This window comes from Petaurus breviceps, unplaced genomic scaffold (genome assembly GCF_028583685.1).
Source record: "Petaurus breviceps papuanus isolate PSGF00001 unplaced genomic scaffold, PetGlider_PUasm1.0 90825, whole genome shotgun sequence".
In the NCBI taxonomy this organism is placed as follows: Eukaryota; Metazoa; Chordata; class Mammalia; order Diprotodontia; family Petauridae; genus Petaurus; species Petaurus breviceps.
Window position 1 is genome coordinate 9,453,724 of NW_027187353.1, and position 23,040 is coordinate 9,476,763.

Below are 23,040 nucleotides of genomic sequence, written 5' to 3' on the forward strand. Positions count from 1 at the left end.
AAACAAGAAAAAGAATTAGAGCAGGTAGTTTGCTTCAATCTGCTTCAAACTCTGTTCTTTCTAGTTATTTCTCTGTACGCAGACAACTGTCTCCATAATGAGTCTTTTGGAGTTGTCTTATAACCCTTCACAGCTGAGAAGAGTCCGGTCTATCAAAGTTGGTCTTCACACATGCGTTGTATCTGTAATTGTGTACAGATTTCTCCTGGTTCTGCTCTGCTCACTCAGCATTAGTTTGCATAAGCCTCTCCAGATAATGTGATTAAATTCTTAAGAAGCTGGAGTTCATAGTGAATAATTGATTTGCCTACATCAAGGAGCTAATGTGCAGAGCTATTCACAGCCTTTCTACATGGGATACTCTGCCTTCAATGAAATGATTTTTGTTACAAAATAGCTTCTGGCTCAAATTGTACTTCCAGGTGGTGCTGTGTCATGTTAGATACAGTCAGGAATACTCAGTTCAGTTTGCCCAAAGATACTTGCTGACTGTGTAACTCTGTGCAAGTCACTAAAACTCTGTCTACCTCATTTTCCTCATCTGTAAGATGGGAATAGCAATAACACCTATATCCCAGTTCTGAATATAAAATGAGATAACATTTGCAAAGCACTTTGCAATTAATGCACTATATAAATGTTATTATTATCATTTCATGTACATCCTGTGCAAGAGGAATTAAGATAACAAAACCAAAATGAACATACCTCCTTTAGGTAAAGGTGCAGGGGATGGAAGTCCTTAAGTCTGCAGAGGACTTTTCTTTGGCATATCTTTAGTCTCTGCATTTATGAAGTTTATCAGATGCATAATAGGAAAGCCTTTTTGGACCTTATTTTGACTCTCTGGGAGGAATGAAGAATTGAACAGTTATTATTACATATAGGGGGGAACCACAGAGATTGAAGGGAGCTTAACTTATCAAAGCCTTTTGTGTTACATGATGGGAAATTCAACAGGTAAGTGACTTGTCCAAAGGCATACAACTTGCTAATTGCAGAATTATCAGAGGAACCCAACTTGACTCCCAGTCGAGTGTCCCCCACCCCACTGCCCCCATTACATTGGAAGATTAATATCCATTATGGCTGAAGAAAGCTTGATTTGCACAAATTCTGTCTTTAAATGTCACACCAAATGAAAGTGTTATTTTGAGAGTAAAAGTATAAATAGACATCTGCTAGTGTCTTTCCTCTGAGCTTTCTTTCCATTTACATGTTACATATGCTGTATATCCATTTGCGTATTGTCTCCTCCATTTGGATATGAGACCCTTGAGAGACTGGTTTTAGCCTTTCTTTTTACCCCCCAATGTTTACCACTGTGCATAATGCATAATAAATACTTATTAAATGTTTTTTGATTGACTTAATTTTTACAAAAAAAATTTAAAAGAAATCTGATATTGGAATTTAAATATGGCTGGTTGAGATGTTTCTGTTATTTCTCTTCTGATTTAGCTTCCCTAATAGTTTTCAATTTTCTCTTTCATTTTTCTCTTCTTCCAAAGCAGAAGTAACCTTTGGCTTCTTTTTTTGTTTTGTTTTGTTCAAATCTCTTTCTCTCATCTTTATGTTCAGCCATTTTACATTAAATATTAATTTAGTTGTCCACTGTGTAGAAAAAAGTCATTAGGAATAAATTGGTTTGGGTTCCATTCTCTGAACAGTCTATCTAATCTACCATCAATTATTATGCTTATCATTCCTTACCTATGAAGCCCTTGGAGTAGCTAGGTGGTGCAATGGATAGAGTGCCAGACCTGGAGTCAGGAAGACTCATCTTTCAGAATCTCTGAAAATTTAAAATTTCAAAATTCTCCTCCATTTCTCACTCCCTCCCCCCATAGTGAAGTGACCTCAGACCCTTGCTAGCTGTGTGACCCTGGACAAGTCACTTAACCCTGTTTGCCTCAGTTATCTCATCTGTAAAATGAGCTAGAGAAGGAAATGGCAAACCACTCTGATATCTTTGTCAAGAAAATACCAACTCAGGTCATGAAGAATCAGACACAGCAGAAAAGACTGTATAAAATGAAGCCTTGGCTCACACGTTCCTTTACATCAATTCTATTATTCTACTTCAGGATAGGCAGGACTGGGGGTAAAGGATGGGTTAGGGAACTATTAATGAGCAAGGCAGACCAAGGGAAGACATTCTCACAAGGGCTATTTTCAGAAATGCCACCTTTGTGCTTGGGCAGTTTTGAACTTCTTCCAAGTCAAGTACTTTCTCCTGGCTGAGGTACAGAGGAGAGGAGCGAGGTCTTGCATTTGAGATTTTGGTTTGAGAAGTTAAAAATATTCAAATCATTTTTCAGACAACCAGAATTTAATATGATTCTGATCCTTTTCTGTTTTGCATTTGATTTTCTTCCCAACAAAGCCTGAGCTTTTCATTGAGAAAGTTCACATCTCAGGATTTTAGTTCCATAAAAACCTTGGCTTTTGAATTCCCAGGATAGCTTTAACAAATTTCAAGATTTTTTTTTTGAGATTTGGCAGAAATGACTGGTTCTCTTCTTTCAAATTCTGACTGCCTTCCTGCCCTTCCTGCTGAAGGCAATGCCCTGTGAATTCCTTACATGGGCTTGAAATGAGGAGGAGACCTTACGTACCATGCATTTATTATAATGAGACTCTTGCTGCCTCAGCTAGACTGTTATAGTGTTTTTCAAGGACCCAAATCATCACATTACAACCATTTCCCATGTATATACAATTAGGGCCTTACCCCATTGTTTTTAGAGATGAAGATTTTTCCACTTTGAAGACCAACTGCTTTTTTAAAATATGTTGCCTATTTAGTTATTTATTATGAAAAAACAGAAAATACCCATAGGAAACCCCAGATATATTTTGTATACTCATTAGGATGAGTTAGAACAAAGTATGGTCAGTGGGGGATTATTTTAAAGCAGTTAATGGCTCACTTTTGGACATGCACCAAGACTACATTTATCCTTTTATTGTTTACATTTTAATTTCCTCTCCAAGTCCTAAATGATCCCCCTACCAAGATCTTAATATCTTAACCAAATGAAATAGATGTGGTTTCTTGGGAATATTTAAAGTCCCAAATATAGTGTATCACTTATATGAAGTTCACAGTCCAGAAATAAGATGTCCAACATAGCGGGTTTTGACTATAAATCAATATTTCTATTCTCTCTACTTGATGGAAACAAGTTAAATATTATTACTTCATGACAAAGAAGCTCGGCTGATATTTGTACAGTTTTGACATCTTCAAATACTTTTCATCCTATAAAAATTTCATTCTTTTGCAATTACATATAAAAACTATTTTTTTTTTGCTTTTTGGAGGGGGGAAGGTAGGGCAGTTGGGGTTAAGTGACTTGCCCAAGGTTACATGGCTAGTTTGTATGTGGGTGTTAAGTGTCTGAGGCTGGATTTGAACTCAGGTCCTCCTCACTCCATGGCCCATGCTCTATTCACTGCATCACCTAGCATCCCCTAAAAACTATATTTAACATTTGTATCTTAAAATTTAAAATTCTGAAATTCTCCTCCATTTCTCTCCGCCCCCCCATACTGAAGATAAGCAATTTGATATAGGCTAAATGTGCAGTCATGAAAAACATATTTCCATATTAACCATATTTTGAAAGAAAAGGTAGACTAAAAAAGCATTCATTAAAAGGAAAGGGTTTTTTTTTAAGTATGCTTTGATATGCATTCAAACTCCATCAGTTTTTTCCTCTGGAGATGGATGGCAGTTTTTTTTTCATAAATTCTTTGGAATTGTCTTAGATCATTGTATTGCTGGGAATAGCTAAATCATTGACAATCGATCTTCGTACAGTATTGTTTTTACTATGTATAGTGTTCTCCTGGTTCTGTTAATTTCATTTTCCATCAATTCATGTAAATCTGCCAGGTTTTCCTGAAAACATCTTACTTGCATTAGTTTTTTTTAATTTTTCTCTTCATTTTATTATTTGTAAAATACATGGCAACATTCTAATTTCCTTCTTTTTTTTTAAAAAAATTGATCTTTATTAATTTGTTTATTTACTTTTAATTTACAAGATTCAGTTCCACAATTCCTTGAGTTTCAAATTTTTTCACCCTCTCTCCCTCCCCCCTCCATGGCAGCATGCAATCAAGTATAGGATCTGCAACTACTTTCACATTAGATATTAGTCAGGTTATAAAGAAGGATTATATCGGATGGAATGAACAATGGGAAAGAGGAAAGAAGACCAAACAAGAAAAAGAAAGAGAGCAGGTAGTTTGCTTCAATCTGCATTCAAACTCTATTTTTTCTAGTTCTTTTTTTGAATGTAGACATCTCTCTCCATCATGAGTCTTTTGGAGTTGACTTATAACCCTGCATTGCTGAGAAGAATCCAGTCTATCAAAGCTGGTCATCACACATACATTGCGTCTGTAATTGTGTACAAATTTCTCTTGGTTCTACTCTTCTCACTCAGCATCAGTTCGTATAAGCCTCTCCAGGTAAATATGAAGTCCATCTGCTCCTCATTTCTTATAGCACAATAGTATTCCATTACATTCATATACCACAACTTGTTCAGCCATTCCCCAATTGATGGGCATCCCCTTAATTTCCAATTCTTTGCCACACAAAAAGAGCTGACATAAATATTTTGTACATATGGGTCTTCCTCTTACTTGCATTTCTTATAGAACAACATTATTCCATCACAATTGTAAATCACAACTTATTCAACCATTCCTCAATTGATGGGCATCCCCTCAATTTTTTTTTAAAGCAATCGGGGTTAAGTAACTTTCTCAAGGTTACACAGCCAGGTGTTTCTGGGTGGGTGCTAAGCGTCTGAGTCTGGATTTGATCCACAAGTCATCCCGACAGTGGAGCCGGTGTTCTTACTCGCTGTGCTACCTGGCCATCCCCATCCCCTCAATTTTAAAATACTTTGCCATCATAAAAGAGCTATTATAAATATTGTTGAATATATATATTTATGTCTTTTTCTTTTATCTCTTTGTGATATAGACCTAATGGTGGTAGTACTGAGTCCAAGGGAACATGCAGCCCTTTGGCTATATTTCCAAATTTTTCTCAAGAATTTACCATTCTTTTTTAAAATTTATTAATTTGTTTGTTTCCTCTTAGTTTACAGGATTCAATCCCACAATTCCTTGAATTTCACATTTTGTCCCCCTCCCTCCCCTCCACCCCCCCATGGCGGCTTACAGTCAAGTACAGGATCTGTAAATACTTTCACATTATACATTGGTCAGGTTATAAGGACGAATTGTACCAGCTGGAATGAAATATGGTAAAGAGGCCATAAAACCAAATAAGAGAACAAAAAAGATCAGGTATTTTGCTTCCACCTGGATATAAACTTAGTTCTTTCTAGTTCTTTCTCTGGATGCACATTTTTCTCTCCATCATGCGTCTTTTGGGGTTGACTTATATCACTGCATTGCTGAGAAGAGTCCAGTCTATCAAAGTTGGTCATCACACATACGTCGTGTCTGTAATTGTGTACAAATTTCTCCTGGTTCTACTCTTCTCACTCAGCATCAGTTCTTTTAAGCCTCTCCAGGTAAATAAGAAGACTGCCTGCTCCTCGTTTCTTATAGCACAATAGTATTCCATAACATGCATATACCACAACTTGTTCAGCCATTCCCCAATTGATGGGCACCCCCTTAATTTCCAAAGAATTTACCATTCTTAACAACTCCACCAATGGTACATTAGAGTCCCAATTTTTCCATATCCTCTTCAACATATGTCATCTTTTTTTTCATATTGGGAAATCTGGTAGTGTGAGTTGGTGCTTTAGGGTTATTTTAAATTACATTTCCCTAATCAACAGTGATTTAGAGCATTTTTAATATGACTACAATTAGCTTTGTTTCCTTGTCTGACAGCTGCCTCTTCAAATCATTTGACCATTTATCAATTGGGGAATGATGCATCCTAATTTTTCTCACTGTTATTCTTCTCTCTCTCTCTGTATGTCTGTTTGTTTGTCTGTCTTCCTCCCTCCCTCTCTTCACCCTGTCCTTCTTAAAAAATGTTCTGCTTCTGACCATCATTTCCACCAATCCACCCACACTTCTATCAACTATACTACTTTTGAACTCCCCCCCTACACCTCTGTAAGATAAGATAAATTTCTATATCCACTAAAATGAGTGTGTATGTTATTCCTTCTTTGAACCAATTTTGGTGAGAGTAAGGTTGAAGCATTTCCTGTCACCCTCATCTTCTCCTCCACTGTAAAACCTCTTTTATTTGAGAGAATTTATCCCAATTCTACTTCTCCCTTTGGACTTCTCCCAGTGTATCCTGCTTTCTCAACTCCTAAATTTAATTTTTTGGAGATAGCATCCCATAATATTTGAGTCACATCTAAGCCCTTTATGTATACTCCTTCAGCTGACCCTAGTATTGCTAAAGTTCTTATGAGTTACAAATATCATCTTCACTTGCAGGACATTAGTAGTTTAACTATTGTGAATCCATTACAATTTCTTTTTTCTTTTAACTCTTCTCTTGAGTCTTGTATTTGAAAGTCAAAATTTTTATTCAGCTTGGGTCTTTTCATCAGAAATAATCAAAAGTTATCTATTTCATTAAATATTCATTTCCCCCTGAATGATTAAGCTCAGTTTTTCTGGGTAGGTGATTCTTGGTTGTAGTCCCCTTTCCTTTGCCCTCTGGAATGTCATATTCTAAGCCCTCTGATCTGTAAGTGTAGAAGTGGCTAAATCTTCTATCATCCTAGCAGTGGCTTCATGATACTTGAATGGTTTCTTTCTGGAGGATTGCAATATTTTTTTCCTTGACCTGGAAGCTCTGGAATTTGGCAATAATATTCCTTGGAGTTTCCATTATGGGATCTTTCACAAGAGGTGATTGGCCAATGCTTTCCATTTCTATTTTACCCTCTAGTTCTTGAATATCATGACAGTTTCCCTCAATAATTTCTTTAAAAATGATGTTTGGCTCTTTTTTTTAAGCAATTGGGGTTAAGTAACTTGCTCAAGGTTACACGGCCAGTTATTTTGTGTGGGTGCTAAGTATCTGAGGCCAGAACCAATCCCAGGTCTCTTGACTCTGGGGCCAGCACTCTTACTCATTGTGCCACCTGGCCACCCCTGTTTGGCTCTTTTAAAAAAAATTCATGGCTTTCAAGTAGTCAAATAATTCTTAATTATCTCTCCTGGATCTCTTTTTTCAGTTCAGTTGTTTTTTTTTAATAAGACATTTCAAAATTTCTTCTATTTTTCTTTCTTTTCTTCTTGTTTTATTATTTCTGGTGTATCATGAACTCATTAGCTCCTACTTGCCCAAATGTAAATTTTAGGAATTATTTTCTTCAGTGAGCTCTTGTATATCTTTTTCCATTTGGGCAATTATTCTTTTTAAGGAGTTATTTTTTCACTGAATTTTTGTAAATCTCTTTCTATGTGAACAATTTGTTTTGTTTTGTTTTTACACAGTTCTCTTCATTTGATTTTTGTGCTTCTTTTACCATTTGGCCTGTTCTGCTTTTTAAGTTTAATTTTCTTCAGTATTTTTTGTGCCTCCTTTACCGAGTTGTTGACTCTCTTTTTATTATTTTTTGCATCACTATCATTTCTACCTCCACTTCTCTTATTTGATTTTTACAGTTCTTTTTGGAGCTCTTCCAATAATTCTTTTGTGAAGACTAATTTACATTGTTCTTTACATGTAGCTCTTTTGACATTGTCTTCTGCTGAGTATGTGATGTAGAATTGTGTATGGACATTGCAACAGGTCCTTCACCCAGTTCTAGCAAATGGTCCTCTGTAGTCTTCTGACCAGTTGTATGATAACCTTACCATATGTGAAATCTGAAAACTACTGCTATCAAGGTAGCCACTCCCAAAAACCTTCTGCTTGCTGTAATGGTAATGAGATTTGAAGATCTTCCATGTCTCTTGTATTGGTAAGCTAGTGGGTGCTTGGCACTTGGTTTCAAGTTGATAATTGTGTCAAGTATTGAGACCCAGAACTTGTGAATACTGCAGTGGGATCAACTTGCTCATATGGCAGGAAGGGGTGGGGCAGGGAAGTGATTTTTAGAACAAAATTGGTGATGGCAGAACTTCTTCTGAGAGCCAGTCAGAACTTCTGCTGAGGACTTCTTCTGAGAACTGCTGGGAATGAGAACTCCTGGGAGCCAGAACTGCTAGGAGTGAGCAGCATGGAGGCTGAGCAGCTACCATGAGTGAAGAGAGGAGGATCTCTGCCTGAGGGAGTCTGTTTTGTTTTGAATGTGGGTGTTCACTGCATTAACTATGTGTACCAACTTCATGGCTACTGTAATGACTTTGACTTTCTGGTTTGGGGACTTGGCTTTCTGGTATTTGAATAAATGCTTTGGCTCTGTCCTCCATGTGGAGAGCCTGCTACATTTTGTGGTTCACAACTACACCAGCATATTTATAGTCACCATGGGCATTGTGAATATTGCATTTTTGTTACACTAACTTGCTGGGGGTGTAGACTGCACTGAATTGTGCTCCACTCTCAGCTTCTTGTGACAGACTTTTCCTGTTAACCTTCTAAGTTGTCTTGGGGTGAAAATTTCTTCACCTTATACTTTGTTGAGTTCTGCTGCTCCAGAATTCATTTTGTGACTTTATTTAGAGTTGTTTGGATACAATTTGAGAGAGTTCAGTGAGTCACTGCCTTTACTCTACCATCTTGACTCTGACATCCCCTTTTTCATACTTTCTTACTTTTAATCTTCATAACCCTCTTATGAAGTGGAGTGTTATTATTGGCCCTGTACCAGTTGGATCCACCCAACCTACCCTCCCCATGTTGCACATAAATCAACCAGAAAATGTTACCTTTGATTGGAGATACTTTGTCGGTGTGTGTCCACTCAAAATGATAATTTGTGAGCCTTCACACATGTGCTTATATATACTAGTCAGCCAAAAGACACCTGTAGGTCAATGAAAAATAATTTATTGAAATAATATAGTAATAAAAGTAGGAATAGAACATTTTTGGTATAAACATGAGGCACATTCTCTCTCAAATACATGCACCAAAATTGGGAAACACAGGTACATTTAGGAAACATGAAGCAAACAGTCACTCACTTAGGTAACATGCATAGCTTGCATCTTCATATGTAGTGGCACACATATACGTAACACATTGTGGCTAAAGCACATATATATTGATATTTCAGTGCTAAGGTAATGGGCTATAAAATTCATCATCTACTAAGCAATAAATCAAACCTATTCATAATGATTTACAGTGTATTATATGTAAGAAAGATCATCTCTATTATCCTGATATTGCTAATACTCCTCAGTCCGGAAAAAGTACAGTTATTTAGTTCTTTATCAGTATAGCAGCCAACATTTCTTCTACAGAATTATCTTCAGAATATTTCTTCACAAGATTAGAAATAAATGCAATTTCTCAATAGAGAAGTACTCTTAGTCCTTTTTTCTCTATAGTTCATTCAGTTTCTTTAAACATTTCCTTTATGTAGGTATATAGTTATCATGTTTTATATAAAAAAGCAATGATTCTCAAATAACAGGAAAACATTAATAGTATAGAACTCGTATCTTCTGCTTAGGCATGATCAAGTCCATTTTCTATTGAATACTTCCTCTGCGCTCAATTCAAGAAACAGATCAATCTGGAATCCAGTTCAGTTTATTGTGTGATTTGATTTCTTTGAGAGGGAAATCAGGCAGGTCATCTTGACTTCAGAGGACAGACAAAAGATTAATGGCTGGAAGTTACCAAAATACATATTTAGGCTTGATATATCAAAAGAGACAAAAACTTCAACCAGAACTATGGAAATTAAATTGGAGTATTTGAGAAAACAAAAATAGTACCTCTCTGCTAGCCCATTTCATCTCCTATACCATGGGAGGGGGGATGCTACTGAGAGGGATGTTATACTGAGTGGTAGAAAAGATAGGGAATTCTGCCAAGGTGACATACAGTGGGGACTTCATATGCCTTGAGATTGCTTTGATAGTTATAGGGAGGGAGAATATGAACCACAAACAAAATTCAATAAAAAGTTAAGATAATGAATGTGAAGTTGGTAGTTAAAAACAATAATCAAGAAGGAAGAGTGGTAAAATATATTTTAATGAACCTCAATAGAACTTCGGTAGAGGAAAGGTCATTGAGAATCGTGGTGTCACATGGTCTGAAAGAGGAATCATGGAGCAAAGACTAGGTCTTTTGTTCTGCAGTAGAAAAATTGTTGGATATTTGTGTCCCAGCTCTGATGCTTAATAGATTTCTGACCTTGGTCAAATCAGTTATTTTGGCCATTAGGTTCAAAATTAGTAAGGAAATATGACCTTCCGTATACCTTCCAGGCCTAAATATATCCTCTTATGTTCCTCTTAACCCCATAAGTTTAGAGGAATGGGGAATGATCACTTGTGCAATGGGTTCAAAAAGATGCATTGTCCATAGTAGAACCACATTTCTGTCAAGGCGAGTTGTGAAAGGATTATTGGCTGAAAAGTTTAAGGATATATAAGTTAAGTATAATAATTCAGCCTATGCATAATTGAATAGGTAAGTCTATGAATGAGTCAATGTTTGTAGTTTAACTGGATAAGAGTAGGTTTGAAAAGACTAAGGTTGAGAGTGTGAGGAGGGAGTTTTATCATTCCATTAGCACTATATGCAGAAATAGTTCTGGAGAGCTGATATAGCAGGAAATACATTGCTTTATAACATGTTCTGTCTAGACCTAATAGATTCAGTTATTTCTCCTTTATTCCTTGATAGAGACAGAACTCATTTTTCTTGGCTTCTGGGCATGAAGTGAAGACACAGGGAAATGATGCTGCATGAATAACTGAGCTCTACACAGTTTCCTCCCCAGGTAGGCTTTGGTTCCTTGTTTGAAGGCATAAGCCATGTGTCTCTGTGCTTATAATTTCAGGCTTACAATAGTTTGGAGAAAGGGTGAAAGCCTATTGAATGGAGGCCTGATTTATTTAATTTACTTTTCAATTAAAAGAACATACCATAATTTCTTAAATCTTCTTTAAATTAAAGAAGCTCATCCTCAACACTGAGAAGTGTCTAACATATAGTAGGGAATTAGTAAATGTTATTTGACTGATTGACTTTCCAAAGGTTCTAGATCTTTCCTTTCTAGAAAGTCTCCAAAGATTCAGTGGTCCTTCCATTTTTTTTCTTTATCATATTTTTCCACCTTCAATTATTTTAACATGGTTTGTGATTTCCCCTTGCTGTCTCCAGATTCTTTATCCTTGCATTGCTTTCTCTCTGAAGCACTTATTCCTTTATTTCAGGGAAATCTATCCTCTCTGGAGAGTAGTCATTCCCAATTCCATGAAACTGAGTGTTGTCTTTCCTGGCTCCAATACTCTACAAGTGTTTGCTTGCACATTTGTTCTATCCCAGAATTCCATTTGTATTTGTGCATAATGTTTTTGGTCAAGAAGTGGGAGACAGACTTATTTATGTAAGGACTGAATATAAATTTTCATATTAGTCCCCATATCTCAATTCAATGCAATGAAATTCCATAAGAACTTATTAAGCACCTTTTAACTGCTAGGCTCTATGCAAGGGACTATATATAGAAAGACAAGAATGAAGATAGTCTGCCCTCAAGGAGTTCACATTTACCAAAGAAAAAGAAGTTTATAGTTATTTGATTATTTTTACTCTTTCATTTTTTTAATTAAAAATTTATTTGTTCTTCCTCTCACCCACCCCTCTGTTTGGGAAAAAAAGCAAATTGTTTATAGTAAATATTGCTAGCCAAACAAAATAAATTCCTTCATTGTTCCTGTCCAAAACTGTAGGCCTTGTTCTGTATCTTGAATCCATCATCTATTTTTTAGGAGGTAGGTAGCATGGTTCCTTTATTAATCCTTTGGAATCATGGTTGGTCATGGCATCAATTAGATTTTTAAATCTACTAAAATTTTTTGTCCTTAAAATGTTGTTATTTCTAAAGTATCTTCCTGGTTCTGTTTCTTCCACTCTGCATTAGTTGATCCAAGCCTTCCAGTGTTTCTCTAAAATCATCTCTTTTATCATTTGTTATAGCTTCACTTAATTTTTGAAGAAAGGAAGGATTTTTCTGAGGGCCTGTTTGACCTCCTTGTTTCTTAGAGTATAGATCAGAGGATTCAAGGTGGGGCTGAGCATCGTGTATAGCACACCAGCCAGTTTACTCTTTTCTGGATTGTAGCTTGAGACGGGACTTATGTAGGCATAGAACACAGCAGTATAATACATGGACACCACAATAAGATGGGAAGAGCAGGTGGAGAATGCTTTCTTCTTTCCTTCTGTTGTCCTTATTTTCAGAATGCTAGAGATAATTAAACAGTAGGAAACCAATGTCAGCACAAAGTTCAGTATTCCATAGAAGGCATCTGCCAGGACAATCATGATTGTGTTCACATATGTAGGACTACAAGACAGAAGCAAAAGAGGGGGAACCTCACAAAAGAAGTGAGTAACAATTTTGGGTCCACAGAAAGACAAGCGAGTCATCAGACCTGTGTGTATTGCAGTATTGATGGCACAGAGGCCCCACACTCCACATGCCAACACACTGCAGAGTGTCTTGCTCATCATGGTGCCATAGTGCAGGGGATGGCAGATGGCCACATAGCGGTCATAAGCCATGACAGTGAGCAGAAGCAACTCAGATGATGCAGACCAAGTCAGAAAGTAGAGCTGAGCCATGCAGCCTTCATAGGAGATCGTGTTCTCCTCTGAGAGCATCCCCTTCAGCACTTTGGGAAGAATGGAAGAGGTGCAGATTATGTCCATTGTAGCCAAGTTAAATAGGAAAAAGTACATGGGGCTATGGAGGCTTGAGTTGAATATGATGGCTGTGATGATCAGGGCATTGCCAGTGAGGGCCACCATATACAAGAAGAGGAAGCAGATGAACAAGAGAATCCGAAGTTCAGGGTGCTCAGAGAATCCCTGGAGGATGAACTCAATGGTCTGTGTCTCATTGATCACACCCATTTGGGTGGGGGAGTTTTCTGGATGAGGCAGGTGTTCCTTGAACTCTGGGTAGTTTCATGAGCTATTTAAGAAATAAATGATAATAATAATGACAACCATGATCATGATCGTGATGAAGATGATAAAGAACTCATATTTAGATGTTGCTTATTATTTGCCAGGCACTGTGCTAAGTCTTCACAAATATCATCCCGTTTGACCCTCACAACACCCTTGGAAAGGAGGTGCTCTTACTCTCCCTATTTTACATATGAGGAATTGAGGCAAACAGAGATTAAGTTACTTGCCCAGGGTAACACAACTGGTAAGTCTCTGAACCTGGACATGAACTCCAGGTCTAAACCCAGGTCTGACATTATCCCTATAAATATTTGTCATTTGTACTTGAAAAGGAAATTAAAGATGTTGACTTAAGATTACTGCAGCTTTTCTTTTATATGTATCATTGTTTCAGGAATGCTAGAAAACTGATGTATTCTCAGAAACAATGGTTGTACTTACCTTCCCACAGAACACCTCTAGCTTTATAATGTGATGGTTAATTTTAATGTGATTTTCAGACATGTTTTGTGTTAACTGCTATCCTCTGAAAAACTGCACGGTGGAATACTAGGCTTGGATACAGGAAGACCTACCATGAAATTCTACTTCAGAAACTTATCTTTGTGAGCTAGAATTAGTTACTTAGCTTCTTCAAGTCTGAGTTTTCACATATGCAAAATGGGAATTAGGGGTGGCTAGATGGTGCAGTGAATAGAGCACTGGCCCTGGAGTCAGGAGGACCTGAGTTCATATCCAGCCTCAGACACTTAACACACACACACACACACACACACACACACACACACACAAACTAGTCATGTGACCTTGGGCAAGTCACTTAACCCCAATTGCCTTCCAAAAAAAAGCAAAAAAAAATGGGGAATGTGACCTACTTTACTCACAGGGCTACTGGGAGGGTCAAATGAGATGATGTATGAAAAGGACTTTGCAAATTTTAAAATGCTTTATAAAAGTGAACTTGTATTATTACTATATCAAAATCCCAACAATTTTAAGATTTTTGAGCCTCTTTTGTATTTCCTTTTAATTCTTATATTTACCAACATCATTCCTCTTCTGTTCATAACTTTGTCACTAAATGGGGATTATAGGAAAGTTTTTCCAGAGATATTTTTGTAGCATTCTTCAACTCTGACAGTAACCACTAACATATAACCTTGCCATTCCCTTCTCCCCACTCAAGTTGTCTTCTGTTTGTCAGAAGTATAATTCTCTAACTCTGAAGAGTAGTTACAGATCTATTAACAATTATTAACTTTTTCCATTTAATTTTTTGGGGGAATAACATTTTTTTTAAAGCAATTGGGGTTAAGTAATTTGCTCAAGGTTACACAGCCAGTTATTTCTGGATGTGGTGCTAAGTATCTGAGCCTGGATTCGATCCCAGGTCATCCGAATCTGGGGCCAGTGCTCTAACTAGCTGAGCCACCTGGCCACCCCTGGGAATAACTTTTAATTACATACTGTTCATACCTCTTCAATTTCTCTATGCAATTTAATATTTAATTTTTATCTACTTTGAGTGAAACACTATGTTAGGCATGGGACATACAAAGGCAAAATGGGATACAGGAGCTGCCTTTGTGATTATAACCTAATGAGGAAAATGGCATTCCAAAAATTATTTTATTTTGTGAAAATCTGTAACTGCTTATGCTGGGGAATTTTTCTTCTTAATGAGAATAAGGACTTGCTCTTCTGATAGCCACATGAATCTTGAGGAAAATTATTCATAGTAAAAAATGTCTTATATTTTTCTTTCTGAATTAAAGGAGAAATTATGTAAGATGAAGTAGAGCACATTTTCTCTTCTGGCTTAAAAAAAATAACCACCCTTGTCTGTAGTACCTACTTTTCTATAATTGAAATAGCCATATCTAAAAGAAAAACAAGTTATTTTCTATAAGAAAAAATATTAAAAAAAATTTTTTTAAAGCAATTGGGGTTAAGTAACTTGCTCAACGTTACACAGCCAGTTATTTCTGAGTGTGGTGCTGAGTGTCTGAGCCCGGGATTCGATCTCCAGGTCATCCTGACACTGGAGTTGGTGCTCTTACTCGCTGAGCCACCTGGCTGTCCCTTATAAGAAAAATATTTTAAGCTCCACTAATGATTTTTCCATTTGCTCCTCTAACTTGGCCATCTGGATTTACCAATAATGTCCCTCTGATTCCTTTTACTTCTTATATATGCATGATAAAGTATATCAGCATATAACTGAAGTAAAATCCATTCTTAGTAACAGGTTGACATTCATAATTACTTTAAAGTCCATAAAGGGATTTATATAAATTATTTTATTCAAATCCCACAAGCTGCGTGCCATATTTTGGTACCATGTATATTGTTCTTATTTCTGTTTTCCAGATAAGGAAGCTTCAGGCCAAAGAAAGATGAACTTGCCTGTGGTCAAACAGCTAGTAAAGGTTGAAATTGATATTGGAATCCACTTTTAATTTCTATATAATCTGATGCCCAAAGAAACCAAGGAAAGTGGAGGTCAAAGCTACTAAATTAATTTAATCAGTCAGTCACACATTTATTAAGCACCTGCTGTGTGTCAGGCACTTTCCTAAGTGGTGGTGATAATATACAAAGAATGAAGTAATTCCTACTCTGCATAAATTTATGAGTCTGAGGCTATGATTATGCACACAGTCATTCCATCAGTTTGACCCAAATGATTAGTTTTATGACTTTTCTTCAAAGTATTGATTGCTTTATTGAATTTATTTAGTTAAAATACTTGAGCCAGTTATGAATAAACAGTGATTCTCAGACACTTGGGAATTTTTTTAGGAAAAGGACTTTCTAATCAGTGTTTACTTTCATGGCAGCCTGTAATAAGAATGTAAATTTTAAAGATCTTCCCTGCCCCTAGGCTAAAGTGCACCAGAAGCCTGGGGAGGGAGGCTTGTTTTTCAGTAGATACTTTTTGATTGGCCAGTGGGTCAATAAGGTTGTTACATTCTCTGAGCCAGGAGAAGGCTATATAAGCCCTGATGTGTAGCTTTGTTTTGGGACTCACTTTGAGAAGTGTTCTGTGATTTGATCTGAATTCTGGGAAGCCATTGTTGAGAGTCCCCCGGCTTTGAAAAACCCAGAATGTGGAAACCCAGATGTTGACTGGGTATGGATGTAATGGTTGGACAGTTTGGAAAGTTGTGTACTTGATGTTTCTGTCTTGATAATTATGCCTGTATACTTTGAGGTTCAGGGTGCTGACCTTTTCTCCTGAACAAGGTAAACGATATATGTCTGACTGATTAAAGTAAGCTTGTTAACCCATTTTGAGTTGCTTTCCTTTAACAAAGCAGATCCAAGAACCTGTGGTAGCTGCAAACCCTGAGGACGCTTGGGGTGCTTGCTGCTACACAGCCTCAAGCTAATTAAGAATGTGTTTCCATTATATATGCACATCACATCTCTATAACCTTCCCAATGTTACTGTCCTACCTGAAAATCTTTTCTGCCTTCCCTCTGACTTGAAGAGAAAATAAATCTCTTTATTTTGCCTGGTGTTTATGATCCTCAACAATTGGACTCTCACCACCTTTACAGATTTATTTCATAATATTTTTCAGCCTCACTCCATTATTATATGCCTTTCCCTAAAGCTCCTTGACCTGCAGTCAGGGATGTTGTGCATGATATTTTAAAATCAGATTCTAGTCAACTGGTGATTAACTAACCACTCACTGGTGCAGCGAATAGAGTGCCAGGCCTGGAGTCAGGAAGACTCATCTTCACTAGTTCAAATCTGACCTTAAACACTTAAGCTGTGTGATCCTGGGCAAGTCACTTAACCCTGTTTGCCTCAGTTTCCTCATCTGTCAAGTGAGCTGGAGAAGGAAATGGCAAATCGCTCCAATATATTTGCCAAGAAAACCCCAAATGGGTTCATGAAGAGTCAGATGTGACTGAAATGACTGAACAACAACAAAAAAGTCAAGTATTATTCAACCTACAAACATTCATCAAATACCTCCTATGTGTCAAACACTGTGCTGGGTGTTCTGAGGTAGCCTCTGAGGTCTGTCCCAGTTCTCAGGTTCTGTGATCTGAAAAAATCAGATTCTAAATGAAGTTAAGTTTCTGAAAACAACAAATAAAAAGGATTGATTTTTAAAAAGTAGATAACTATCAGAGAAAGTTTGAATATCAATAGTGAGAGTCATCCAACTCTGTACCTATATCAATTGTCCTTTACAACTATGATCAATAACTATTTCCATGCAACTACTGACTTGCTCAATGTCATGCTGGTATCTAGTGTCAGAGGCAAGAAATGAACCCAAGTTCTTTGACTCCAAAGCCAGTGTTCTTTTCATTGAACCACAGAATTCTTAAACTATCTGAACAGAGAAAACTAGAAATGGAGAGCCTTAAAGAAACTCTTTAAAAAGAAGAAAGTAAATAAGCCACTAATAAGACTTCATACAAAAAAACAAAATGAGTTAAGGAATTGAAAATTGAATGTACAAAGCTTCAAAGAACAGATAAACCAAATAGTATATAAACTATTTCTAAAAATAGAGTTTAAAGATAGATAAAAAGAAAAAGCCTTCATTGTTTCAATATGACAATATAATTCTGCTCCCCAATAAAACAAGGTAATGGGGGAGTCAAGACAAAACCAAGCATCTTCCTTGCAAATAGACACAAAATAAAAGCAAATAAAATGCTGTAATTATTCATTGTAAACAACCAGGTTTATAAGGAAGTGGAAGAGTAGTGAAATCAATATAATTAGTCATATCAAGAAAAACCATAGAAAGATACGTACATTTTAATAAAATATAAATCATCAATGACCACAAGAGGTCATACTCTTAGTACCTTAGTAATAAAAATTAAAATAACTTTGTAATACTAAAGTATATACAGGGAATTGGGGAAAAAACTAAAAATGATAAAATTCCAAACTGGTAGTTCTATGGGTAGACAGATCCTCTTTTATCCTTCTGTTGAGCTTCTGAAGGTGCAATTTTTTTTTTACAAAGAAAACTAGAAATACTGAACAAGATTTATAATACTCTTCATGCCTTTGACTTAGTTTTTTATCAGGATCATATCTTACACAACTAATTAGAAATGGGGGTGGGAGGGAAGGACCATGCTGTACAGAAATAATTCTATGAGCCTTATCCATAGTAGCAAAAAACGAAGTGGGATGATAAAGCATGAGATCATAAGAGATTACATGTGAAGTACTTTGCAAATCTTAAGATGTTCTATAAATGGTAACAGTCCTATAACTCTTCTGAATGTCCAATGATCGTGAAATGTCTGAGGAAACTATGACATAGAAATGTAATAAAAATAATTGTACCCTGAGAAATAAGGAAATAAAGAATGCAAAGAAATATGGCAGGACCTATATGGAATAAATCTTCTGAAAATAATCCTCTCTCTCTCTCTCTCTCTCTCTCTCTCTCTCTCTCTCTCCCCTTTCTCCCCCTTCCATCCATCCCTCCTCTTTCTTTCTCTCTCTTTGTCTCTTTTTCTCTACTGATAACTGTGAAGATTAAGAATTAAGCAGATAAACCATGGGTTGATTGGTCTCCTTACCAAATAAATTGATTCAACTATTTAAGTTAAGAGATCAGAATCTCTTTGAGGCCCTCCAATTTTGTTATGCTGTAATCCCCCAAAACACAGTCAAAATATTCTTTCCTAGCCTAGAAGGAAGGCTTACAGGTTTACTGATATAAACCATTATGTGTGAGTGTGTGACGAGCACATTACATAATATACTCAATGTGGTGGGGCAGTGCAATGTAAATGGATGGATAGCTGCATTACTATGGGTCTATCACTTGACCCTTTAGTTTCTCCGTGTAATTCCAAGACTAACCAACAACACAAACAACAACAAAGGGCATGGTAGCCAGTCTGAAACTGTGGTAGAAGTTTCCACATTGGGGAGTTCCCCACATAAATACACACATATTCATATATGTTTTTGTCTCTGGCTGTCTCTGTTATCTTTCTGACTCTATCTCACTGTCTCAATTCTCCCTTCCCTTTTCTCTCTTTCTCCCTCTCTCCATCTTTATCTTTCTCTCCTTTCTCCCTATCTCACTGTCTCTCCTCTGTTTCCCTCCTTTCCTTCTTCTCTGTCCCCGATCCCATCTTTTTTTCTTCCCCCTTCTTCCCTTTCTCTTCTTTTCTCATATATAAGAATACGTGTCATATATATGTTTCACACATAAAAATTTATATACACACATATGAAATATATAAATACATGTAACTAAATACTACAATAAAACAATTTTTCTGAACAACCCTTCAAAAGACACATTCCTTTAAGTTCAGCTACAGATGTGAATCTCACTTATATCTATTAATTATTGAATTAATTTTAATGATATTTTATTGTGCCAACAATTCATTTCATCCATTCATCATCAAAAATATCTTTGTACCATTATTTATATATAACAAACCTGTTAGAAATGAGATCTGCCCAACAATGGCATGGACTGCTCTGGAGATAGTGAGCTCCTCCGCACTGGAGATCTTTAAGAAGAAGGTGGATGACCAGAATCTCTCAGGGATGGTGCAGTCTTCCTGACAAAGCTGTGATGGGACTGGATGACATCTGGTCACCTTTGTCCTATCTTTGGTAATCCGGTATTCTATGACAATGACAAATGCTTACTTTTGTCTTTAAGGAGTTTAGAGTTCTTCTAGATACCTTCTGCTTAATCTATAAACCTATCTTTTATTGGCATGAGAATGATATTATTTTTGTAAGTTATTTTAGAAATAGGAAATAGGATCAGAATATTTTATGACTTACCAATAGATCTTCAGAGCTGGAAGGGACTTTAGAAAGTGAAGTCCAAAGAGAGTTAATGTCTTGGCCAAGGTCATAAGCTAATTATTCTGAGAGCTAACATTAGATCTGAGGTGTTCTGAAACCAGGTTAAATTTCTTCTTTTCTTTGCACAATAGATTCATGGATTACACTGAGCCCAGGGACAATGGCAGTCCAAGAAGAAACTAGAAAATAGCAAAAAAAAATGTGATTGCCAACTATTCATTGCCATTAAGATCTGAAATGAAAATCCAGAACTCTAAATTCTCTTGATTTTTCCTGATTAGGTCTATTATTTGCATTTAAACATAGATATTTTACTTTCATTTCAATATGATTCCTAAAACCATTAAACATATGTGTATATTAGTCAAAGCAGTAGAACTAAATGCTTTCTGACACATAAGATTACAATGACAGAAATTAAATGTTCTGGGATGGTAATTTTTCCCCTCATACATACTTCCAATAGAATGAATCTAGATAGGTAAATTCACACATACCTCCAAATAAGTGTCCTCCATATTTCTGGATTCTTAAGGACCTTTCTTAGTTAACCATCAAAGTAGATATAGCTGTAAGTTGAAGCCAATGTCATGACATCTCTACTTTGAGGGAAGTCCATAAATAGGACTTAAAGGAGACTGCCAACTCATATTTAAGTATCTCTCCCCCTGAATCTGTGATTTATCTGTGAAAGATTTCTCTACCCTCAGTGAAGTCACTTGGGAGAACTGTCCAATATTTCTTCCAATAAATGGGCCCTAAAGGAGTAATTAAAGGAAGCTGAATTTGTACTGGGCCCTATGCCATAAACTTCGCTCTCCTGAAGGCCTTACATACCAAAAGTTCCTAAATGACCCCGAGAAAGATTGATGCAGTTACAACCTGTTTGCCTGCTGACAGCTGCTTTTGTTTCACCACTGTTACAGTTGCCTGACCATCATTCCAATGTTTCCTAGACAACATGTGATTAGAAACATTATTTTATGTTTTCAGAGTTGGTCTTTAGTACATAAATTGCACATTCTTACCCCTTATTTTCCTTTGTAAATTCATACTCCGGTCAGCACAATTTGATCATTTACCCACCCGAAACACACACTGTGGTCATTCCCACCTCTGCATCATTGCTGTGTGTTGTACATTGTATCCTCTGGATGATAACTGTTGTGATGTTCCCCTGTGGTTCCACCTATTTTCTGAAATTTGAGGGCATATTCACAATTCTACTTCCTCCTGGAGCTCTTCCTTGACTATATACTAAAAAATAACCAGAAATTTATAGACAATGATCAGGGTATAGAAATGAATAACTAGAACAATGTAGATTGGATTGTATTTAGAAAATTGTATAGTATTTTCAACGACTATTTCTGAAAAAAATTCTAACATCAATATTTATCCTATGATCCTATGCATCTGAAACTTATGGTATATACTACACTCTCTTGTGGAAATCAAAATGGAGAGATGCATGGTTGGCACAATGGTCATGCATGCAAAAGATGGAAGGAAAGAGATCATCAAAATAGGCATGGCCACCAGAGAAACCAATGGTATGTTTGGAAGTTAAGGAATAACAAGTGAGCATTTGTTAAATTAGTCCTCACATAAATACCTGTAGAAAGCTCCCTGGTATTTTAATTGAACACGAGCAGCTTTGAGGATCCTGAAGAGGAGTTATATGGGATTAGGTGTGGTCATGTAGTGATCTGCATCATTGCACTCTATCATCTGCATTCACACTGCACCAGTTCTTTCTCTGGAGTTGGATGACATTTTTTCATCACAAATCTTTCAGAATTATCTTCGTGATGATTAAAAAATATTGCAAAAGACTAAGTTTCTGGACAAATTAAAATCCGTTTTATTGACTACATCTAGAAAGCAATCCACAAAACAGGCTCATTGTCCCCTTGGTAGCCAAAGAGACCAAACATCTTGAAATTCAATATGTATAAAACCTTTTGCAATAAGGGTGAAAATCAGCTCTGAATGACCAACAAGACAATGAATATTATAATGGGAGGTGGGCTATATAATAAAATGTGGAATACCTAAATCTGGACTTAAGGAGACTTAAAAATTTCCATATCATCAGTCTGACTAATGGGAGAATGAACACTTCCCAGAAATATCTCAGCAAACACAAGAAGAAATGTTCTCATCAGACTAAAATTGGGATTTCTTTTACTGTCTGATTATATCTTAGCCTGGGTAAATCTTTAATAGAGATTTCCCACCCTGGTTGATTTCTGGATGAGGAAGCAGAAAAGGGGGAAAATCTTGGTCCTGATTCAATAATTGATTGTTAAATACATGAAAGAAATATTCACTTTTCACATCTTAGATCATTGTATTGCTGAGAATAGCTATTCGCAGTTGAGCCTCATACAATAATGGCATTACTGTGTACCGTCTTCTCCTTGGGTTAATCACTTGGTGCCCTTCAAGTTCTAATGATACAGATCCATCACTACACAGATGTTTCTATATTGTAAGCATGGTGCACACACATTCATAGATGACAATAGAAGATGGAGGAGGTAGATATCAATATAAAAGTTATGTCTCAGGGGTGGCTGTGTCTTATTTGGAAGGTTCAAAAGCAAAACATTTCTTTATAGCCTGAACATCATAGGCAAAGCTGCTTGAACTAATACCAAAATTGTATCTGCTGCTTTGGGAATTAAAATTCCTCTTCTAGAATAAGTAAAAACTAATTCAGAATTAGAGAAAGAAGAGGTACCTATGAAAGTTCACAAGTGAAGTTCTTAGATATTGCCTTCAACTTGATGTTCTCTATAATCCTTGGCAGCAGAATTATTCACTTGGCCAAACTGTTCTCTACACATAGACACACACACACACACACAGATAAGCACACACATCATCTTTTTTTTCCCCCCTTTTTGGCAAGTACTACCCGTGTTTCCCCGATAATAAGACCTATCCCGAAAATAAGCCCTCCCCTTACTGTGTAAGATTCCTCTAAAATAAGCCCTCCCCCAAAAATAAGCCCTATTGAGATTGCTACTGTAGTGAAGCTGATCCCCTGCGCTACATGCTACATTACGGTACCCTCTGTATGCACCGCCCCCCCCCCCCCCCCCCCCCC

At 36.6% G+C, this 23,040-nt stretch overlaps 1 protein-coding gene and 1 long non-coding RNA gene across 6 annotated transcripts in view; one reads left to right on the forward strand and one right to left on the reverse strand.

The window, feature by feature from the left end:
- Positions 1-563: 563 nt before the first annotated feature.
- On the reverse strand, positions 564-20,745 carry LOC138148555 (olfactory receptor 13A1-like). Of its 5 annotated transcripts, none has more exons than XR_011165088.1 (5): positions 20,423-20,745; positions 19,902-20,104; positions 17,079-17,154; positions 8,854-8,951; positions 564-846 (listed from the first exon to the last, which is right to left on the reverse strand). XR_011165088.1 is itself a non-coding variant. In XM_069071264.1 (5 exons), the coding sequence occupies exon 5, from the start codon at positions 13,028-13,030 to the stop codon at positions 12,098-12,100; it is 933 nt and encodes a 310-aa protein (XP_068927365.1). In that variant the 5' UTR covers positions 13,031-13,091; positions 17,079-17,154; positions 19,546-19,737; positions 19,902-20,104; positions 20,423-20,676; the 3' UTR covers positions 10,783-12,097. The 5 variants fall into 5 exon arrangements, 4 of the variants coding, with proteins under 4 accessions (XP_068927366.1, XP_068927367.1, XP_068927365.1 ...); XM_069071264.1 differs by lacking the exons at positions 564-846; positions 8,854-8,951 and adding exons at positions 10,783-13,091; positions 19,546-19,737 and having other exon boundaries at positions 20,423-20,676; XM_069071265.1 differs by lacking the exons at positions 564-846; positions 8,854-8,951 and adding an exon at positions 10,778-13,091 and having other exon boundaries at positions 17,062-17,154; positions 20,423-20,675.
- Positions 9,009-23,040, forward strand: part of LOC138148557 (uncharacterized) — a 16,482-nt gene continuing 2,450 nt past the window's right edge. Inside the window, exon 1 of the long non-coding RNA XR_011165089.1 lies at positions 9,009-10,889. This is a non-coding gene — a long non-coding RNA (uncharacterized lncRNA). The remainder of the gene's footprint in view (positions 10,890-23,040) is intronic.

Coding starts and splice junctions, on each gene's coding strand:
- LOC138148555 (XM_069071266.1), bottom strand. CDS start 13,030: ATGGGTGTGATCAATGAGACACAGACCATTGAGTTCATCCTCCAGGGA.